At 39.2% G+C, this 21,958-nt stretch overlaps 4 protein-coding genes across 4 annotated transcripts; 1 reads left to right on the top strand and 3 right to left on the bottom strand.

Annotated features, from left to right (window-relative positions):
• Nucleotide 1: 1 nt before the first annotated feature.
• LOC106399513 (mitogen-activated protein kinase kinase kinase 18-like) lies at nt 2–1,258 on the bottom strand. The gene has a single exon (XM_013839989.3). It carries the CDS (start codon nt 1,173–1,175, stop codon nt 165–167), a length of 1,011 nt encoding a protein of 336 aa, XP_013695443.2. The 5' UTR covers nt 1,176–1,258; the 3' UTR covers nt 2–164.
• A 5,255-nt stretch (nt 1,259–6,513) lies between these two features.
• LOC106401915 lies at nt 6,514–9,342 on the bottom strand. The gene is made up of 3 exons (XM_013842531.3): nt 8,803–9,342; nt 7,080–8,653; nt 6,514–6,992 (listed from the first exon to the last, which is right to left on the bottom strand). The coding sequence occupies exons 1-3, from the start codon at nt 9,166–9,168 to the stop codon at nt 6,824–6,826; spliced, it is 2,109 nt and encodes a 702-aa protein (XP_013697985.2). The 5' UTR covers nt 9,169–9,342; the 3' UTR covers nt 6,514–6,823.
• Nucleotides 9,341–10,558, top strand: LOC106401916. The gene is made up of 3 exons (XM_013842532.3): nt 9,341–9,619; nt 9,965–9,988; nt 10,088–10,558. The coding sequence occupies exons 1-3, from the start codon at nt 9,427–9,429 to the stop codon at nt 10,435–10,437; spliced, it is 567 nt and encodes a 188-aa protein (XP_013697986.1). The 5' UTR covers nt 9,341–9,426; the 3' UTR covers nt 10,438–10,558.
• Nucleotides 10,559–14,662: 4,104 nt separating this feature from the next.
• On the bottom strand, nt 14,663–16,802 carry LOC106398191 (receptor-like protein 20). The gene has a single exon (XM_013838778.2). It carries the CDS (start codon nt 16,717–16,719, stop codon nt 15,190–15,192), a length of 1,530 nt encoding a protein of 509 aa, XP_013694232.1. The 5' UTR covers nt 16,720–16,802; the 3' UTR covers nt 14,663–15,189.
• Between the last annotated feature and the right edge of the window lie 5,156 nt (nt 16,803–21,958).

Raw genomic sequence — 21,958 nt, 5'->3', positions numbered from 1 at the left:
ATTTTCTTATAAAAAAATGATGGATTAGTAAATGTATGTACATGAATTTGATCTAAACCTTACCTACATTCACTCAAATTCAAAATTTTCAATTTCCTTGACCAAATGCATTAAACAATTTTTCCTAATTCAAAATAATCAACACTGTCTCATCATGTGACCGACTAATCATTATTCCGTCGAACCGTGATCCAATCTTCACCGTCCATATCCCACGTGGGATCCACCACAGCCTGACCAATCCAGCTTAGCACTCCAATTCTCTCCTCGTGACATTCCCACCAGCTTGGACGCTCCTGATCCTCCTCTTCCACTGACCTCCAGAACATTTGATCCGTCACGCTTGTCGGTGAGTTCGTAACCAAACCGGTTTCCAATTCCGGTTCTGTACTCGGTTTGGTTGTCACAAACGGATGGTTTAATAATTGCGTCGCTGTCCATCTCTCCTTCGCATCTCTTCTCAAACACTTTCCCAAAAAGTCCTTTGCTTGTTCCGTAAGCGAGGAAGGCAGCTCAGGCGACTCACCCATATACCCGACCCGGTAAAGAACCGAAACCGGGTCGGTCGAATCCCCACCAACCCACGGAGGAGAACCGGTGACCATCTCTATCACCGTACACCCCAGCGCCCAAATGTCACTCTCTTTCCCTTGCCTCTCTCCACGCGCCACCTCCGGCGCCATAAACGCCGGAGTTCCTCTAACCGGTTCGGTTAACTCCGGTTCAACCCGTTTCGCGCAACCGAAGTCAGCGATCTTGGCCTCTCCGTTGACTCCGACCAGCACGTTGCTTCCCTTAACGTCGCAATGCGCGATTCCCTTCGAGTCATGAACGTACTCCAAACCAAGAAGTATCTGGCGCGTGTAGCTCACAACCCGAGCCTCGTCGATGCAACCACCGTTTTTAGCCGCCACGTCGGCCATCGTCCCGTACGGTGCGTACTCCATGAGAAGGTTGTAAGTAGCTAAGGGCTCTTTCGTAACTTCGCATCCTCTGTATCCGATGACGTAAGGAGAATTCATGGAGGAGAGGAGTTTGGCTTCTCTTTGCAAAAACTCCGACTGGTGAAACTCGGCGGATTTCACGGCGATGGTTTCTCCGGATTCTTGACACGTGGCGGCGTAGACGGTGGCTGACGAGCCACGGCCTATTGTTTTTTCTCTAGTCCAGTTCATTTTTTTTTGTTAATGTTTGTTTGCTTTCACTTTGTTATTACAGAGAAGGTATATATATAAGGAAGGTTTTTAATTTTTAATTTTTTTTTTTTGACTAATTAGAGAAAGTGTATACTTTTGGTAACATCGAGTTTATCTAACAACGCGAAAATAAAATGAAATAAGTAACTGTATAAGATGATGTCGTCTATACACGTGGAGTTTTAAGGAAAAGTTGATTACCAATTTTTTTTTGTTAAAACATAATGTGTGCAGAAGAAAAACTAAAGAAACGTGAGCAAAGAGGAGTGAGGTGGCACTGTACGTATCTAACGAAAGGTTCGATAAGAAGTGACGTGACACTTGGTTAGGAATGGTAGAGTGCTTATTGGTCTTTCTAACCTCTGTGAGTCTAGAAAGTGATGACGTGTCGAAATTCAGGTAGTCAAATAACTATTTGTTTCTGTTCCGACCGGAGTTCCGTATATGTCCTCGAGCAACGTGTCGTCAGAGTTAGGAGGCGACTAGGCGTCGACAAGTGTCCAAATCTTTCCTTTGGCTTCTTTTAGGTAAACAATACTAGTATATTCTTTTTTTTAGGTTCACGTGATTTAGGTAACATGCAAAAAATATGGAAAAGAGACGTACGGATATTTGGTAGATTTGAAGCTTGGTCGATGGTATTTGTCGATGGTATTTATGATCTTCATATTTGGAGATTTGTCGTTACATTTCTTATAAAGATATTTGTAAAAACAGTGAAATCATATTATTTCAAAGCAACGCAAGCAAGCTTTAAGGCACGTATGCTTGTGCGTGGGTGTGGGTGGGCGGGGGGGGGGGGGTACATGTAAGAACATGCATAGTTTTTTATTTATAAGAAATCACAAATGCCCAAACAAATTGAAACACTATTAATATTTTAACTCTTTTCGTAAATAATGTAGGTTGGTTACTATTTTCAAACTGTCAATAATTTTTAGAACGGAATAAGTCTAGGAAGAGCAGTGGCTTTACCAGCTGTGAGCTGGGATTTTGAATGAAACTAGCAGCCATCATTAACTCATTAACCAAACTTTCGTTAAACCTCTAATGAATACTATTAAAAATGTGAATATTAATCAATAAATTAATATACGTGAATTTTGTAAGAAGAAGCTACACGATGAGTTTACCTAGATGAAGTGTACTGTTGGGTGGAAAGATAGGGAAAACGAATTTGGTCAGGCATTTACGGCTGTCCACTGCGATACGCACATTCACAGCTCATACGCACATGTACGCTTTATTATTAACTACATGCAAATTAACTACCACCCACATGTTTTTAATAGTTACGTTTCTATAAGAAAAAATATTGTAGTATTACTACGATTTTTATATAAAAATTGGCTAGCTGAATTTGATGTAGCATAAATCTAAGCATTTTGAGTATTTGTAGTTACCATGTGAATTTTGAAAGGGTGCACTTTAATTTGCTTATATGTTCAATGGAGCTAGCTAAAATTTTCAACCTACATGATAATCATATTTAATTTGATTTATATTAGATTTTATGTATAATTTTAGTATTACACCGACATGCTGCTAGAGGCGGCTATGCCTATCACATCAATTGGCACCACTAGCAGTTGAATAGCATTTTTGAAATTTGGCGGTAATTACATATTAGTAATATTTCGTTAGAGATATATCCTGTTGAAAAGGAAAGAATGAAAAAAATCATCAAAGCTTTTCATGTACGTGCGCTTTTAAGGCGTCTGGACAAAATATCTGTAGATTTTGATAAAGATCTGTTATCCGTTTCGATTCGAACCGAATATAACTCTACGAAGCAAAGAAAATAATAAAATGCAATATCCATAAAAATCGAAACAAATCATAAATACTAGTATTTTTAGGAACGAATATCCGATCCGATCCGTTATATGTATATATATATACATATATTTAAAGAATTATATATACAAGTTATATATATGTTACACTTTATATAAGTTTCACATTTTTTTATTTACTAAATTTATTATTTTAGTTGTTATTTTAAAACTAAATAACTTTTTATTAGTTGTCATTATTTTATATTATTTTATGATTTTTTAATTTTTAAATTTTTTTTATGGATTGAATCGGATATCCGGTCAAAAATCTAAATTTTTCCGGATATCCGGAACATCAAATATTTGGATGGTTGTGAATCGAATCGGAACGGGTAATTAATTATTCGGACGAAACGGATCGGATTACGAATACCTCCAAAAATCCGGATACCTACGTGTGAGTGTAGAGATCAGTAACACGTAGCACATGAATACAAAGGAGAAGTGAAAAAGGTTCTTCTAAATGATGAGAGGCAGCCTACTTCAAGCAACAACGTACTCAATTCAATTGTGAAATTGCTTTTGCATAGTAAAAGAAACCAAAGTAAAAGGTGAAAAAGTATAAGGTGAAAATGGGTATACAATTTCTGAAAATGTTTTTTTTCTTATATATATAGTAAAAGGAACAGATAACCTCTTAGAATATGATTTTGGGTCACTAACTTACTAGAACAAAAAAAAATCTCTGATTTATTATACATGATGTTTTGAAAAAAAAAACACAATTTTTTTTAAAAAAAAGACATTTTCTTTTAAAAGCACTTCTAAAATATATATATTAAAAATAATCTAACCAAGTGTAAATGAAGGTATATATAATCTTATTGGTAAACAGTTTTTAATAAAGTTAAAGTTGATATATAAATGTTAAAACATCATCTATTATATATATGAAATAATAAAAACTTTATAAAATATCATCAATTATGAAACATATGTAATACTATTTATAATTAATATATATGAATTCAAGCTAAAGACTAAGTCTGATGTTACGCATGGTAAAGGCAGAATAGAGCGGTTATGTTGCTTCAAAGTACAAACTTTAGATGTCAATTTCAAAGACAAATCAAAGAGTATGATATAAGTAACTCATGTATTCTTCTCTGTTATAGGACAAAAACAAGCTGAACTTTATTTTTGCTTATCGAGAATGATGATGATATTATACATTGTTTTGGTCAAATGATGATATTATATATCAGCTTAATGTATTATTAAATAAACCCAATGCTACTATATATAAACAATGATGAAGAAGCAAAACTACATAATGATAATATAATTATGGCCAACTGCCGACTCGGTTTTTGGTTAATATACCAGCTTAAATGTATGTAAAAACATTTGATGGAGCATAAGTGTGAAATAGAAACGAGTGTATACAACTTGTAGAAAAATATTTTAACATTCAATTCAATTTATTCCAATGTGGCTCAAGGTGAGTAATTGAACCGGTTAGGTGATGTTGTTACTGTCTACCGAATTACAATCCAGTTTAAGTTTGGAGGTGTATGAAGACAGAATCGCTTTATTGTAGTGTGTAAGTGTAACTATTCATACCAGTTGTTTTTCTGTCAGATTTTTCAGTTTAGGACTTTAAATGGTTTTGTTTTTGAAGTACAAAGAAGTTACTACATAACACATCAGTCACTAACTGCACTCAAAAACCCAACGTGGACAAACGTCATTCAGTCTATATATTTCAGGTTGTGATTTATCAACAATACCACAGCCAATGAAATCTCAAACGATCATTCCATATGATTACAATGATAAAGTAAATGAGAGAATCATTATTTTAAAAAGGTGCTGGCTAGGAGAAGTTGAGAAATAAGTTATAATGGCCCTACCGTCCACGGTTAATGGGCCACTCACACCCGCTCTCTCGTCTTGTGGGCCCCATCCCATTCCAACGGTCGGTCCATTAATTTTACCAAATGCTCGAAATCATTGTTTTACTAACCCTGCAATCACCGCCAGTCTTTCCCCGTGCTTTGGCTTCACTAGCACGGTATCGCGAATCACTTCCCGATAGGTCACCCATCCTTTCACTACTCCAGCCCAAGTACGTTTAACTATGGAGTTCTAAACCGATATGTGGCAGAAAAGGTAAGTCAACTTTGGTGACATAGGTAGCCAAATCAATCATCTTAAGTCTTTCCATATATCATAACTCGGGATGTTACAATTCACCCCCTCTCAAAGAACGCAACGTCCTCGTTGCGCCCCACGACAGGTCTCAAGACGCTTCTTGGTTCAGAACCGATATGACTAACCAGCTCTGATACCACTTATAATGTCCGACTGCCCACAACTAATGGGCCATCCACACCCGCTCTCTCGGCCCTTGGACCCCATTCCGTTCCAGCGATTGGTCCGTTAATTTTTCAAGGTTCAAAATCATTGTTTACTGACCTTGCAATCACCGCATGATCTTTTCCAGTGCTTTGGCCTTACTCGCACGGTATCGCAAATCAGTTCCCGATAGGTCACCCATCCTTTCACTACCCCAGCCCTAGCACGCTTAACTTCGGAGTTCTAAACGGATGTGCGACGGAAAAGGTAAATCAATTTTGGTGACATAAATATCCAAATCAGTTATGTTAAACATTTCCATATATCACTTACATAAGTATCAAACCGTAAAAGTGTCAATAAAAGTTACAATTTATACCGACAAATCACACTAATTCATTTGGTCATGGTTTATTAGTTACCAAGCAATATCAATTCTATAAGCCACAGCCGCGTAAATACAAATAAGTATTATCACCTTAACTGAGTAGTTATTCTTTTTTTTTTTTTTTGAACAGAAGAAGTCCACTAATTGAGTAGTTATTCAATTTTCATTTTTGATATACAAAAGAAATATGAGGAAAGATAATTTGATGCGTGGCTTATAAGTTACTAATAAAATTAAGTGGTTCTCCATTCCAACAAGAAGCAATTAACTTGTGTTGTGTCATGCTTATATTTAGTTACATCACATAATCAACAGTATTATTAAAATATAATTTCTCAGACCAAAAACACCGTCCATTCTATCACGTTTAATACGTTTCTGTTTTGTTTATATATATTAAATTTTTGGTAAAGCTTATTATTCCTTGAAATAATGTTTCATATATTGATGAGAAAAAGGTGAGATGCTAAAGAATTTGTGTACATTCATATCATCTCAACCTCCAGGGCTCCATCTTTTACAAGTAATAACGTGTATCATGTGGAAACACGTAGTTTACAATATAATATTGTTGCTGGCGAGACCTCGAGAAAATGATTGATGAACGAAGTTTCGTCGGTTCTACATGTTTTATTACTAACGTGTGATTCAAGTGACGAAGTAATGCATCTCTGTAGTTCACTAGTTGTTAAGATTTTTTTTTCTTGATACAGACATTGAAGTTTTCATATCGTCTATTAAACTTTCACCTTTCGTGTGGTTGTCAATACAAAAAAAGTTGATAGATCAACAATAGAGAACACGTTGATTAATTGCTAATGAGTAGACCATAAACACACACAATCAAAGTTCTTATGCATAACTTTTCTAAATGGACTCACAACCTTGATACTTCGAGACTAGGAGCTTAGAACTCACAAATTCTCCGTAAGAACGAATCAGTGGACCATACGACTAGTCTAAGACTGAGATCATTTGCTGGCGACAAAGCCAGTACTCTGGAGTAATTGAAAATGAATTATATACTTGAAAACAAACAATCTTTCGAGCCCCCAAGAAAAACATAAGAGGCGAGAGACAGATAAGAGTACAGTGTATTAATATTACTCTGCCTTGGAGATTGGAGGCACAGAGAGTTCGGTCTCGAGCATAAACGAGAGATCATGCATCTGTGACATCAGCTCTTCCCCAACATCACTCTTTGACTTGCGAGATATTGCTGTTGTGCCTACAAGATCAAGCGTTTGATCTTTACCATCAGGATCACTCGTTCTGAAAACAAAGCAAAAAGAAAACAAAAGAGATCAGAGATTGCATACAGAGATCAGAGAACAAGATGTTAAGGAGTAAATAAGAAACCTCTCTACGGACAAGGTTCCAGAAGGCATGTCTTTAACTTCCTCTGGGTTGGTTTGGTCTTTACTTTCCGGAAAATAATCAAAGGGAAGGTCTCTGTGATGGTTATTTTCCCCAAACAAATTTATTTCCTGATTCTGCTCAGCAAATGAATTCACATGGTTCGTGGGAGGCTGCACAGGTGTTTGCAAAACGTTTGAGGGTGTGAAACTATCCCAAGCTCCAAAGAGATCATCTTCTTGCCCTTTGGCTATGTCAGACATCACGCCTGTATCACTATTCTGCCTCTCATCTTTGCTCTGTTCCTTAAAATCATTCTCAACATGCGCCAGCCCATCAAATGTCTCCTCTTGGGAACTTTCCATGGTTCGTGAAAGCAGATTACTAGGAGTCTTGGAGTTAACTGAGCTTGCAAAATCATTCCAGTCATCGTCACCATCATTATCATCCGTAGGCGTCTTCTCAACTGCTTTCTTTTCACTGGTTTGCCATAGATCATCTCCAATCCAATCAATATCCATGGATGAACTTCCATTGCCTCCCATAACTAGTCCCTCATGGACAGTCTGGTCGTTGTTTTGAGTCTTGCGAGTAACACCACCAAACAAATCATCTTGCAGCCAGTCACCAGCTTTGGAAACATAATCAGTTGAAGAATCTGCTGGTTTTTCATAGAATAAATCTTTCCCGGAACCAAAAACAGAATCCATATGAGCAGACAAATCAACTTGAGAATTTACAAACGGATCACCACTAATATTTTCCTGGGAAACAGATTGAAAGTCAGAACCCCAATCAGAGGAAGAGGCAACAACCATGTCATCGAAAGACTTGAGGTCAGCATTTGTTGATAATGCTCCCTCAAACAAACCAAAATCTTCATCCTCTTTAGAAGAAATATTTCTCTCAGCATCTTTAGAAGCACTACTTCTCTCAGCATCTTTACCCTTAAACAAACCAAAACTCTCATCCTCTTTCGACGAACTATTTCTCTGAGCATCTTTTCCTTCCAAGAAATCAAAACTCTCAACATTTTTAGAAGAACTAGTTCTCTGATCATCTACACCCTCAAACAGGCTAAGGTTTTCACCCTCTTTAATAGAGTCCCCTGCATTTTTTCCCTCAAAGAACCCAAAGTTCCCCTGCTCTGCTATAGAAACACTATCCTGTGCATCTCGTCCAGCAAACAAACTAAGATTCTCATGTTCTCCTGATGAAACATTCTTCTGCGCATCTTTTTCATTCTGCTGTGATTCATCAACTCCCTGAGTCTTCACACCATCAAACAAGCTAAGACTACGTGGATCCTTAAAATCATCTTCCTCCTCCAGTCTGCTCTCAACCGGATCCACTTTAGAAAAATCTCCTCTTTCTTCAACAAAATAATCATCAAGACTAATCCCTCCTAAATCAAGACGGTTCTTATCATCATCAGGTACATTGTTTGAAGCCTTCTCTTCCCTTGCTAACCATTGGACTTCAAAATCAAGAAACTCAGACACAGAGATTCCTTTTGCCACGGGCACCTTAGCTCCAATTCTTGATCCATTCGTTTCCTTTAGTGGCTCCACCATCTCCTGCAGATTAAATCGTTTCATAAAGTCTTTCTTCTTAACAATAATACCACAACACAATCATACTCTACATCTAACTACTAATATTCAATATTCTCAGCAATGCACAATCAACAGAGCGTATGAACGATGAGATTTGATTGTTCTTTTACCAATCCGTCCAGATCGAGAGAGGTGAGAAACCATTTGTAACCACAAGTGGATGTAAACTTGATCGGATCACGAGGATTATCGCTCGTCCGTTGCTGCTTGCCGCAGAAAACGCAGATCAGAGAGTCAGTCCCTCGCAGAAGCTTTCCTTTACAGTTTCGGCATCGGAGGTAAGGAGGCGAAGCGTCGAGCTCCGCGATTGCCTCCGGAGCTGTGGGAAGGGCGAGTGTATAGGAGTCCGTGTAATCGAGCTTGGCCTCCTTACGAAGCGAGACCTTGAGATTGTTGATCAGATCCAACGAGATCTCCGTCGCCATTTCGTAAGGAATCTTTAGCGTTGGAGGTTGAAGAGAGACATACATGCCCATGCGAAGGAGGCACTCGGTTTCAGAGATCAATTGTTAACCAAAGATAACCAGTTAATTGTACCGGTACCGGTTTTATTAGATTTGGTTTATCTATTTTTTTTTAACTGTTTACCGCCCAATTGGTTTGTGTAACAAACTTTAGATTTTTTTTATGTAATTAAGACAGCAAAGCGTCAAAATCTAAAAATTCCTTTTCACACTCGGTCGGAATTTCAACTCTTTACGACGACTCTCTGATCGACGGATCTGTGTGTTTTGATGGCGAGTCACGCGGCGGCGTTGAAGGTTGGACTAGCTTTGATGGGGATGAGCCTGGTGGGTTACATACTTGGTCCGCCTCTCTACTGGCATCTCACTGAGGCTTTGGCTGCCGTTAGCTACTCCTCCGCCTCCTCTTGTCCTCTATGTGCCTGTGATTGCTATTCACAGCCTTTTCTCACGATTCCCGAAGGTAAAATAGAAGCTGAGGTTTTGCCTCATGTTGCTTGAGTTTGAATCTGAGAACATTTAGATCCGCAATGATTAGTGTACTGAGTAGGTTTAGATCTACTTGTGTTGTTGAGCTCTCTCCATCATAGAATATTTTCTCAGCTCTCTAAAGTGTTTGATTCTCTTATTGTTTGAGCTAAACAGTGTCATTAGGTTATGATCTGTAAACTTATTGGATTTTATATATATATTAATTAATAGATTTATTGTTTTTTTTTTCTTAAATAAACTGAGTTATAAACTCTTCTGGCTTTTTCTTCACAGCCAAAAGATTGATACTTTTCTACTTGTTTCATTTCTATTGCAGGACTCAGCAATGCTTCTTTTCCCGGTGAGTTCACTGTTTACTTGAACTGAATCAGTTTAAGAGTCTTTAACCTTTAGGTAATCGAGTCTTACAACTATTAAACATATTTGCTTTGGCGTGTAGATTGTGCAAAGCATGATCCGGAGGTGAACGGAGACACTGAGAAGAACTATGCCGAACTTCTGACCGAGGAACTGAAGCTGCGTGAAGCAGACTCTTTAGAGAAACATAAACGAGCGGACATGGGGCTGTTAGAGGCCAAGAAGGTAACTTCTTCATACCAAAAGGACGCAGATAAGTGCAACTCTGGTATGGAAACATGCGAAGAAGCTCGTGAAAAAGCGGAGTTGGCACTCGCCGAGCAGAAGAAGCTAACATCTAAGTGGGAAGAGAGAGCTCGTCAGAAAGGATGGAGAGAAGGAGCCATCAAGTCAAATACTAAAACCAATAGCAACGCTCAGGCTGCTGCTTAGAAACTCTAGGGTTCAGCAGAAAGGATCATAGTTTCAGAACCACTCGTGTAACAATCTTGAATATCGTAGTTCATATTCATAATCAATTAATCATATCATATTGGGAGTTTGTATGGCCTAATCGTGACTGGCATGGGCATTCATATTTCCGCGTCCTCGGTTACTCAGTCGGTTTAGGTCTGGATCGAGTTATTAATATCCGGTTCATGTTTGGATCTGTATGGGCCAGACTTCTCAGCCTCAAATCCAATAAGTTGGTCCAGTGTCATATCCTCGTGGTCGGCAACATTCCATAATCTAAAAAAAAATAGTATTAAATTACGAACAGTTTAGTTCAATATTTGACATGATGAGATGTTGTCAATTTTGCACCTATAGTATTTTGTAATTCAAACATTAGATCTACTATTATCTATCGACCACAAGACCAAGGTCGTTTTCACTAGTAAAAGTAGTTTAAATCGTAGGGGTTCTATTTTATTATTGATAATCATGACTTTGAATTTTAGTCTTTGTAGAAAAAGAAGTTATAATTTTCCGGTCTCATTTATAAAAGGTCATCAGAAAAATATAATTTTATAAGTAACTTTTGTCTCTTTGTATTTCATATTCTTGAATCTTGATTATGATATTCACACAAAATCATGTAGCTATTCAAAGCTTCATCATTCTGCATACGAACACTTTCACCTTAAAGCTTCAGTATAACTCACGCGTAAGTAGCAAACTCTAACAAAAAATATATCTTTTGGAAGTAAAGACGAAGAAGAAGAGAGAGGAGAGAGAAAAAGCAGATCGGGTTGAGGGCTCCAACGTACGGCCGGCGCGTGAGCGAGCGTGCCGTCGCCGGAGTCCCTCGATCTTCCACCGCGTGATTTTCTACGGCTTCTCTTAATCGTCCTCTCCCTATCGCTTTGTCGGAGCTCTGATCCGGGTCTTGTCCGTCCGTGGTCGTCACTTCCGGGGGTGATCTGTCACCAGTGGAGGCGCTGCGTTTGGAGTAACGACGCGAGCGGGTGGAGGATGAGGGGTGGTGAAGCTGGAAGTTTCGAATTGTCTTACTTTTCCGGGAGGTGGAGGCTTCTACAGATCCATCGATGCCGGCCTTGTTTCCGGGAGGCAGAGGCTTCTGATGCTCCGCTTTCGCTGGCTTTAGTTTCCGGGGTGTGAAGGTGGTCCTGTGCCTTGTGCCGCCGGCTAGTGGTCTCCTATTTCCCTTTTCTATTTCCGTTTTAAGGTTTCTATCTTAGGTTCTTGCGATTTCGGGTTGGTTTGGCTGGAGGAGCTGTCGTCGGTGATGATTGACGCTCTCCGGTGGTAAATGGGTGATGGTTTGTGCTAAGCCTCCTCGTTGGTGGTGGTGTTTAATGGTGACGGATTAGCTCTCCTTTTGCGATTGATGCTATCCGATATTAGAAAATCCGTCTTGAGGGCGTTAGCGGTGATGATGTTGTGAAGCTGTCGACCTTGGGTGTGTACCAGTGGATCAGTCGTTGGAGATGGCACCGGGGTTGTGATTGTTCGGGATACCGGCGTGAATCGAAGCGGTTTAGGACCAGAGCGGTGCTGCCGTGTTCGGACGTTTGGGTAGCTAGGGTTTCCGTTTTTGGGTTTATGGACCTCTGTTTGTGTTGAGTAGGGTTGCCCCCTTCTTGGCTGGGCTGTGTAATACTTGGGCTTTGACCTAATTTTAAATAAAATAATTGACGGAAAAAAAAGGATCAACCAAAGATTACAGCTGATATTATTAATTTTATTATTAATTTTCTATGTGTGTGAACTCTCCCGACATTTATTGACACTGGATATTTTTAGTTTCCTTTGAGTTGAATTTCAAATCGTTGCATCTATAATCAATACTCACTTTTAAACCGGCCATTTTTAGGTGGGAAGTGGGGTTCACCGTTTCACCTTTGTATTTATCATTTCCTCTTCATTGCAAATTACTGTCAGCTCCACAAATATTTGTCCTTTTTGCAGATCTTCAATTAATTAGCTAAATTAATGCTAATCAAATATCTATGTAACTGTACACTTGATTGCAACTAAAACTACAATTAGCAAAAACGCTTTAATATGACAATAGTGTAGTATGTCAGTTTGTACGGAAATACTCTCTCTCTTCTTTAAAGTTACATATTCTAGAGAAAAAATTTGTTTCAAAAAAATTTATTTTTTACATTTTCAATGTATATTTTATTAACAGATTGCAAACTTAAAAAAAACTTAATTGCACTAATTGGATTTTTATTGGCTTAAAATTATAGAAAAAAGATAAACACAAAAATATATGCAAATTTAATGTGTTTTATTAAAACGTGTGAAAAAATCTAGAATATGTAACTTTAAGGAACGGAGGGAGTAGTAATGTTGTTGCTATTTTACCATTTAAATTTTACTATGGTGAATACCTGTGAAATAAAATAGTAAAATGCTGGCAGAAAAAAACAACAACAATAACAAATAAACTTCAATACTTCCTCCGGATTTGAATATATGATGTTTAAAGTTGTGCACACATATTAAGAGAAATTAAAAAACTTACTTATATCAAATACTTTTTGGTTTTACTTTTAGTTAGTTTAAAGATTTATTTGAATCCCAATAAAATTTAACCACTTATATTTTTTACATTTTATTTTAAAAATAAAATGCATTAATGAAAAATAAAACATCGTACATTTGTATACACGAAAAAAAAAACTAAAACATCATATGAGGGAGTAGTTTATAGTCACATAATATTATACTTAAATGGCACCCCATACTTGTGTAAGTATACAAATTAATGTTGACAAAGAAGAAACTTTATGAAGTGGACCATCTATGTCTACACCTAATCCCTGAATAAAATGCAAATATATACACGCTCTTAACTTCACATATGGAAGTTTGTGCATCACAACTTCTTATTTCTCATAGTCATACCCAGTCTCTCTCTCTCTCAAAACAAAAAGAAACATTCTCCAAGTCCTTAGAATATGAATCAGGGTCGTCTTCTTTGTCTCATTGGCTTTCTCTTCTTCCTTGTTGTTTTATCTAAAGCTTCAAGACTTCACGTTGAAAGACGACGCTTCTCCTCCGAACCCTTACCTAGCCAAGAAAGAGGGTTTCTCCCTTCTCAACACACTCGGCCGGTCGTCGGCGCCGGTGAAATCTTACCGGAGAAACGGAAGGTTAAGACGGGATCAAATCCTTTGCACAACAAGCGATGAGGAAAAGTCAGATAATTAGTCTTCCTAAACACTCTTTATCTCTATTTGTTTTCTTAACCACAGAGATATACGTCACTTATGTATGTATGTGTATACCTACTACTACTACACATATATTAATGTAGGATTTATTCAATCTTTTTATTTTTCATTTTTATCCTCAATAGATGTTTATAAGATGATAGAGCATGAATCAACCAACTATTGTTACATACAGCTAGAGTTATTTCATCGTATTTATTTTCAGTTGAAGAACAAAAGATGTAATGGCTCTTATTAGCAAAATAAATAAAATATAATGGTTTTTATCTCGTCTGATTGGGGCCAAAACCGCAATTAATTATTCGATTATCTTCTCAAGTTCCGTGTTGTGGACCAAAATGAATTATAATTCAACATTTGACTTGGGACACCGACGTCGACACGTGGTTTCGTAGCCGTCGAGTTTCTCTCTTTCTCCGATACGGTATGAACTAAGAGATCACCAGAAAATTTGAAAGCTGCTGGTGAAGGGCTTCGACATAGTATGTTCACTTCTCTTCTTTGTTTACCTGGAAATCAATCTTTTTGAACTAGGATTCATGGACAGTAGAGTCCTTGGTTTATTTAATCATCAGGGGACACCCACACAAATTCTCTAAATCGATAAATAGTTAACTCAGAGCATGTTATTGGTTATGTTATCTTAGAGGACGCATTTTGTCTCAATTTTGGTTGTTTGATAGAGGCAGGGGGAATCGAAGCATTGGTGTGTTCTGTTTATACTTCCTTACTTTTGCGGCCAACTGAACACTATGCATATGCACCTTACACCCATGATCATGTAAAAATGTTTCTCAAGTTTGTCTACTATACACTGTTAGTACTGCTGGGTTAGTATTTCATATAAGATTCCACATCTTACTTTAGATAACCTGTTTTGTTTGATATAAGAAGTTCCCAAAGGCTTAGGATTCATGGGTTTGTTAACGAGTATATTCGGGGGGGGGGGGGGGGGGGGGGGTCTGTTATTGACTGTGATGAGAAGTCATCTTAAGCATTTCACTTTCAGTAAAACATTACATCAGGCAATTCTGGCAGTTTTGGTTATAGTTTTTAGTATTTTTCTGTGCAGGTAATGTCTAGGATGTGTTAGTTTATAGTTATAGCATGGTTTTCCAGAGAACAAAGCTTCCGTGTTTGAGGTGGATACAAAAGCAAATATTGTCACCATGCATGAATAAAACAAGATGAGATTGGTTTGCAATTGTATACAGGAGTTTTTGATTCGTCATTAAGTTCAAAAAAGAACTCTGAACAAGTCCATTTGCTACTTCTTTGATTAATGAATAATGATCATTATCTTGATTATTTAAAGTAACCACAAACTTAGAAAGAGTATGCACTCAAAAGTACGTAGCTACAAACTTATTGAAAGTGGAATAGAGAAAAAGAGAACAAAATGAAAAACTAGGAGTAACGAGAATAGCAAGGGGGTTACAAGCATTGAGGGTATGCATTGCTTTGGAAGCGTGAGATGATTGCGTCTGCGTTCTTGCTAGCAACTCTTTCGAAGAGGAAAGCCACATAGATCGACATTCCCTTCAAATGAATACTCATTTTGCTTTTGAAACTGTGTACCCTGTGGTATTTGGCCAGTGAGTTTGTTGTGTGACATGTTAATATACGACAAGAAGGAGAGCTTCCCTAACTCTTGTGGAATTGTCCCAGAAATTTGGTTTCTAGATATATCCAGTGACTCAAGCTCCGTGAGGTTAGCTAGAGACGATGGAATATGACCGGTGAAACCATTGTTGGATAAGTTGAGGGCAAGGAGCGACTTCAAAAGACCTATGGATTCTGGAATTTGTCCTACAAATCTGTTTCCAGAGAAATCAACAAGAGAGCCGATGTGTTTCACTCTTGGTGTAATGGCTGCACTCAAGTTCACAAAGTAGTTTGGTGGAAGACTGCCGTCAAACATGTTACCCGCTATGTTAATCATCATCAGTTTTGAAAATGGTCGAGGATGCTGAGGAGAAGATATAGGACCGTAGAATCTGTTTGATCGTAGGACAAGCACTTCGAGATTAGGCAGAGACTCTAACCAGAAAGGAAACGTGTCACTTATTTGATTACTCTCCACATCTACATACTCTAGGCGTTTGCAGTGTTCAAGAGACCTTGGAAGCTTCCCACTTATTTGATTGTTGCCGACGTCAAGCAGCTCTAGTGAGCTGTTGGAGAATGTGTCGGGAAGGTTTGTAAGGTTGTTGCGACGGAGATTCATCAATGTGATAGATTCACTCAAGCATCTTGGAACCGAACCGCTGAAACTGTTGTTCGATAGTTCAAGAACTAACAGCTTCCTTAAATCGCATAACGATAAAGGCATCTCTCCTGTGAAGTTGTTGTTTGATGCGTCCAGGTACTTCACGGTTGGTGGAATGTTTGGAAAAGATCCCTGAAAGGCGTTTGACCTCAGAAACAAGTGGACTAGTACTGAGGAGTTATGGAGGGGAGAGCCTTGGAAACCATCAAATGAGTTGTGAGAGAGATTAGTCGCGGTCAAAGAAGGAAGATTCCATAACCATTCGGGCACTTTTCCTTGGAGACTATTGTTAGAAATGTCTAGAAATTGAAGCTTGGTTAAGTTGCTGAATGAGGATGGAAGCTCTCCAGTGAAGCGGTTTTGGTGAAGATCCAAGAACTCTAAGTCGGTGAGTCGCCCAAACTCTGCGGGTAGTGAAGAGGAAATGTTGTTGAGAGAGAGATCCAGGTATTTGAGCTGATGTAGTTTGAAGAGGCTACTGTTAGCGTCGAGACTGCCGCTGAGACATGCACCACGAAGCTTTAGCTCCGTGACACCACCAGTGTCTTTATCAAACAAAACCCCATCAAAGGAGATGGCGTCACGGGTCCAAGAGTTTGTCACTGATTTGTTGCATGACAGAGTAAACTCGTTTTTGAAAGCTAGAAGGCTCTCGACTTCGTCAAAACGACGAGAAGGTAGAGAAACAAGAGTAGTAACCAAGAAGCTCAAAGCAAAGAAACAAGAGATGGAGCTAAAACGCACATGCAACGTCATGACTGGAAAAAATGTGCAAAGTAGAGAAGAGATGAGGATAAAATGCCTCTGGGGGATTTCATGGTGGACCTGCGCTGTGGTGGTTTAGGAAGTCTAGCCAAGTCCCCTGCCGTATCCAGCTCTGATGAGGATGACCAGAGTTCAGAGGGCTTGTCTAACGAGGATGATGACCCGGATGATGAAGGAGATCAGTATATTCAGGTGATTTCTCGTCGCTCTCGTAAGAAGAATAAAGGAAATGCTAGGGTCAGGGGCCCTTTAAACCTCTGATTTTTTTACCCTTTATGGATATTTTTTGCTGGAACGTTAGAGGGTTCAACGATAAAACTAAACGTCGCGGTTTTAGGAAGTGGTTACGATTAAATAAGCCAATCTTCGGTGGCCTGTTGGAGACTCATGTTGGTCCGCCTAAGGCTGCATCTCTCATCAACAGGGTTTTCCCCGGGTGGCATTTCGAATGTAATTATGAATTCTCGGATTTAGGAAAAATTTGGCTTCTGTGGCATCCTTCTATTTCTGTGTCGGTGCTCCAGAAGTCTCTTCAATGCATCACGTGTTCGGTTAAGCTTCCTTTTGTCTCCACCGAGCTTGCTGTTACTTTTGTTTACGGCTCTAGTGATAGGAAAATTCGTCGTGACCTGTGGTCAGACTTGTGTTTCCTCTCCTCTTCTCCTAGCATCACCCAACGTCCTTGGACTGTCCTAGGAGACTTCAATCAGATTCTGGACCCCTCAGATCATTCAAAAGCTGCGGTCATCTCTTCCTCTCGGGGTATGCGTGACTTCCTCAGCTGTATTATCTCTACTGATTTGTCTGATCTCCCTTACTGTGGCAATGAATTTACTTGGTCCAACAACCAAGGTGAAAGTGTGATATCCAAAGAGCTGGACAGAATTCTTGTTAATGATGGTTGGTTGAGGCTGTTTCCAAACTCACTTGGTGTCTTTGGGGATCCTGGCATCTCCGACCACAGCCCCTACTGTGTTTTTCTTGATACTACCAGACCCAAGGCAAAGGCCCCTTTCAAATTCTTCTCAATGCTTAATGATAACCCAGATTTTGCGCCTCTTATAGCTGAGTGCTGGTCTTCCCTGCCTTTCCATGGCACGATGATGCTTAGAGTTTCAAAGAAACTCAAGGAACTCAAGAGCATTATTAGAGCTTTCAGCCGAGAGAATTACTCGGGAATTGAAAAAAGAGTAACTGAAGCTTTTGAAGAGCTCTCTAAGTGTCAACAGATTGTTTTGTCTTCTCCAACGCCAACGGCGAGCTTAAATGAGAGAATTGCTCATGACAAATGGGTCAACCTTGCTCGGGCGGAAGAGTCGTTCTTTTTCCAGCGGTCTCGTGTAACATGGCTTGACAAAGGAGATGCTAACACTACCTTTTACCACCGCCAGGTCAGAACAAGACTATATCAGAATCAGGTTATTTTCTTGCAGGATGATTATGGTAATGTGGTTAATTCGAAGGAGGATATTATGAACCTGGTTGTGTCGTATTACGCGAATCTATTTGGCGGTGTCTCTCCTTCCACTGACTCTTCTCTGGAGTACTTATCTCAGTTAATCTCCTACAGATGCTCCCCTTCAGTTAAGGAATCGCTGGAAGCCCCGTTTACAAGCTTGGACATCCAATCAGCTTTTTTCTCTTTACCAAGGAACAAAGCGCCGGGTCCGGATGGCTATCCAGCAGAGTTTTTTACTCATCATTGGAAAGCAGTGGGGCCTGACTTGATTATGGCTATCCAGGAATTCTTCTCCTCAGGGAAAATGTTACAGCAGTGGAATGCAACCATTCTAACTCTCATCCCCAAGAAGAAAAATGCAGTGCTTGTCTCTGACTTTAGACCAATTTCATGCTGCAACACGGTGTACAAAGTCATTTCCAAGCTACTTGCAAACCGGCTGAAACAAATACTTCCGTCAGTAATCTCGAATACTCAATCTGCATTTATTCCGGGAAGACTACTGGTGGAAAATGTTCTTATGGCCACCGAGCTCATTCAAGGTTACAACTGGAAAAATATTTGCAAGCGCTCTCTTCTCAAGGTTGATCTGAAGAAGGCATTTGATTCTCTTAATTGGGACTTCATTTTGATGCTTCTCAAGGCGCTTTGTTTCCCTGAATCTTTCATCAACCTGATTGCTCAGTGTATCACAACAACCAGGTTCTCAGTCTCAGTAAATGGCGAGCTAGGGGGATATTTTGAAGGTTCTCGCGGCCTGCGTCAAGGTGACCCCCTCTCCCCATATCTCTTTGTCCTAGCTATGGAAGTGTTCACACAGCTCCTGAACAAGAACTTTGTAAATGGTGACATTGGCTACCATCCATCAGCGAATGATCCGGCTATCTCTCATCTAGCATTTGCGGACGACATAATGGTTTTCTTTGATGGAGAACAGAGCTCTCTCCAGCAAATAGCAGCAACCCTTCAGAGCTTTGCTTCTTGGTCGGGTTTACATATGAACAGCGCCAAAACTGAACTGTATGTGGCGGGGTTGAGCCAGACGGAAACCGCAGATTTGGCAAGTCTTGGCTTCTCTCTGGGGTCACTTCCTGTCCGCTATCTTGGTCTCCCTCTAATGCATCGCAAGCTCCGTATCTGCGACTACAGGCCACTTATGGACCAGCTTAAAAGGCGCTTCTCCTCCTGGACCTCCCGTGCTCTTTCCTTCGCAGGGAGACACCAATTACTTAACACTGTCATTGCTGGTACCCTAAACTTCTGGTTTTCATCCTTTGTTCTTCCGAAGGGCTGTATTAAGGCTATTGAATCCCTATGTTCTCGGTTCCTTTGGAATGGAAACATCACTAGTAAAGCGGCAGCAAAGGTTTCTTGGAATGTGGTATGTCTCCCTCGTTCTGAAGGTGGTCTAGGACTTCGAAACCTCAACATATGGAACAAAACTCTTTCCCTTAAGCTGGTCTGGCTTCTTCACAGTGAGTCTGAGTCACTTTGGGCCTCCTGGACTAAACACCACCGACTTAAAGGACTCAACATTTGGAGCTTAGATGAAAAGAAGCAGGGGTCTTGGATTTGGAAATCTATTTTGAAGCTCAGGCCACTTGCTGAAAATTTCCTAAGGTGTGAAGTTGGCAATGGGGAGCAAGCCAGTTTCTGGTTTGATTTTTGGCTACCGATAGGCCCTCTGATTAACTTGCTGGGTTTTGACGGACCGCGGCAACTTGGTGTCCCCATTCATGCCAAAGTGGCAGATTGTTGCTCCAACACTGGTTGGATTCTGAGACCAGCAAGGTCTCCGCAGGCAGAGCAGCTCCATATCATCTTGTGCTCCGTCCAGCCTCCTTCACATTCATCAGTGCGAGACTGCTACAAGTGGTACGTTGACGACCTCTACTTAGACTCTTTCAACACTGCTAGAACTTGGGAATCTGTTAGAGATAGGTCCAGTACTGTTGATTGGGAATCAGTGGTTTGGTTTGGTGGCCACGTTCCAAGACATGCCTTCCACATGTGGGTTACTCACTTAGATAGGTTGCCAACAAGATCTCGCATTGCAGCTTGGGACCATAACGTTGAAAGTTCTTGTCTCCTCTGCAACGGGCTGGATGAAAACAGAGACCGTCTTTTCCTCCGCTGCAGGTTTAGTGAGCGTCTTTGGAAAATGATCATTCGAAGGCTTGGCTATCAACCCTTCTTATTCCACACTTGGACATCGCTTATAGAATGGCTTCGCATGAAGGATTCTACTTGCCCTCAGACTCTGCGTAAGCTGGCTGCTCATGCAGTCATCTATCACCTGTGGCTTGAGAGAAACAACCGTTTGCACAATGCAGTCTTCTCGTCTACAGACCGCATCTTCAAGGACATAGATCGTCATATCAGAAACACGATCCTAGCAAGGAAAGGGAGGAAGAAGTTCCATTCTCTTATGTGCACTTGGCTGAGATTCTCTTAGCTATGTGTTAGTGCTGTTGAGTTTTTATAAACTGTCCTAGAAAATCCTGTGATGTTTTTTATCTTTTTTTGGCATCATTTGATTTAGTAGCTTTAACCTTTTGTACATGTACAAACAATGTTTCATTTTTATGATAATTCACATACTTATCAAAAAAAAAAAAAAAAAAATGCCTTTGTATATATGAATTGGCTTTGATGCCATGTAATTTATAGCCATGGTTTAGGATCTTTTGATACAGCTTGACTTGGAACTTGTGTCAGTCTTCTGTAATGTATCAACCACACTTTTATTCCACGTAGACCGGGGACCCTATTATACTGGAAAAGTATTCTTCTCCTTTTTTGGGTTTAGTTGGACAAGTCTTTTCTTTTTTGGATTTAATTGGAAAATTCTTGTTTCTCAAATCATAAAATTCAATTGTTTAGAAAAGTATTTTCTTTGTTGATCAAAAAAAAAAAAGTAAAAATATAATTATTACGTCCAGTTGCATACTTGCATATATGACTGAACATGGAGAAGCTCACGGCATACATCTACATGAAGACAATGTGCTAGGGTCCGTGGTTGAAGTAGAGCTCATTTTCTTGGAAAATTTGTAGTAGAACTGAGAAAAGTGAGCTCACAATTATCTATTGGCTATAATAGTTTCCTACTTTTTTATAAGTTTTAAATTTATTTTCAATGCTCCTCTTGGCGTCGGATTCATGTCTGGTGCCGTGCCACAGTAGTAAAAAAAAAAAACCTTCGCTTATGGCAACAGAAAAAAAAAAAATCAAGGCATCATCTACTACTATCATAGGCATAATGTAATCATAAGAACTTGAGTTTATACGATGAAAGCACTATAATACGTTATTAATATTTTTAATAAATATAAAAAATCGTGTTGTATAATTACTATTTTGTTTATTTACTCATATGTTTTTTCTATTATAATATGCATTATTATTTTTATCGTAGAAATTTTTATAGTTCGTTTATGGCAACTATAAATGCTCTCACTGCTCACATGTCGTATATGCAAGCACTATTTCTGTCTGGACTGCGACATATACATCACGAGAGCTTGCACAACTGTCCTGGCTGCGAGAGCATTCACCGTACCAAATATGTTTCCTTGATGGAAGAATGAGAGAATGTATTCACACACTAATTATCTTTGTGGAATAAAGGTTACAGATAGTTAGTTACAGTTTTTGAAATCAAGCTATATAACTTTACCATTTACCATTATTTATTATAGGTTTCTTGCAGTAACATGAGAAATTGAGAATACTGTATGTATTAAAGATATCGAGATACAATTGATCCAT

The sequence above is a fragment of the Brassica napus genome, chromosome C5 (genome assembly GCF_020379485.1).
Source record: "Brassica napus cultivar Da-Ae chromosome C5, Da-Ae, whole genome shotgun sequence".
NCBI lineage: Eukaryota > Viridiplantae > Streptophyta > Magnoliopsida > Brassicales > Brassicaceae > Brassica > Brassica napus.
Note: the sequence above shows the minus strand (reverse complement) of the source record. Positions and strands in the feature narration are given on the sequence as shown.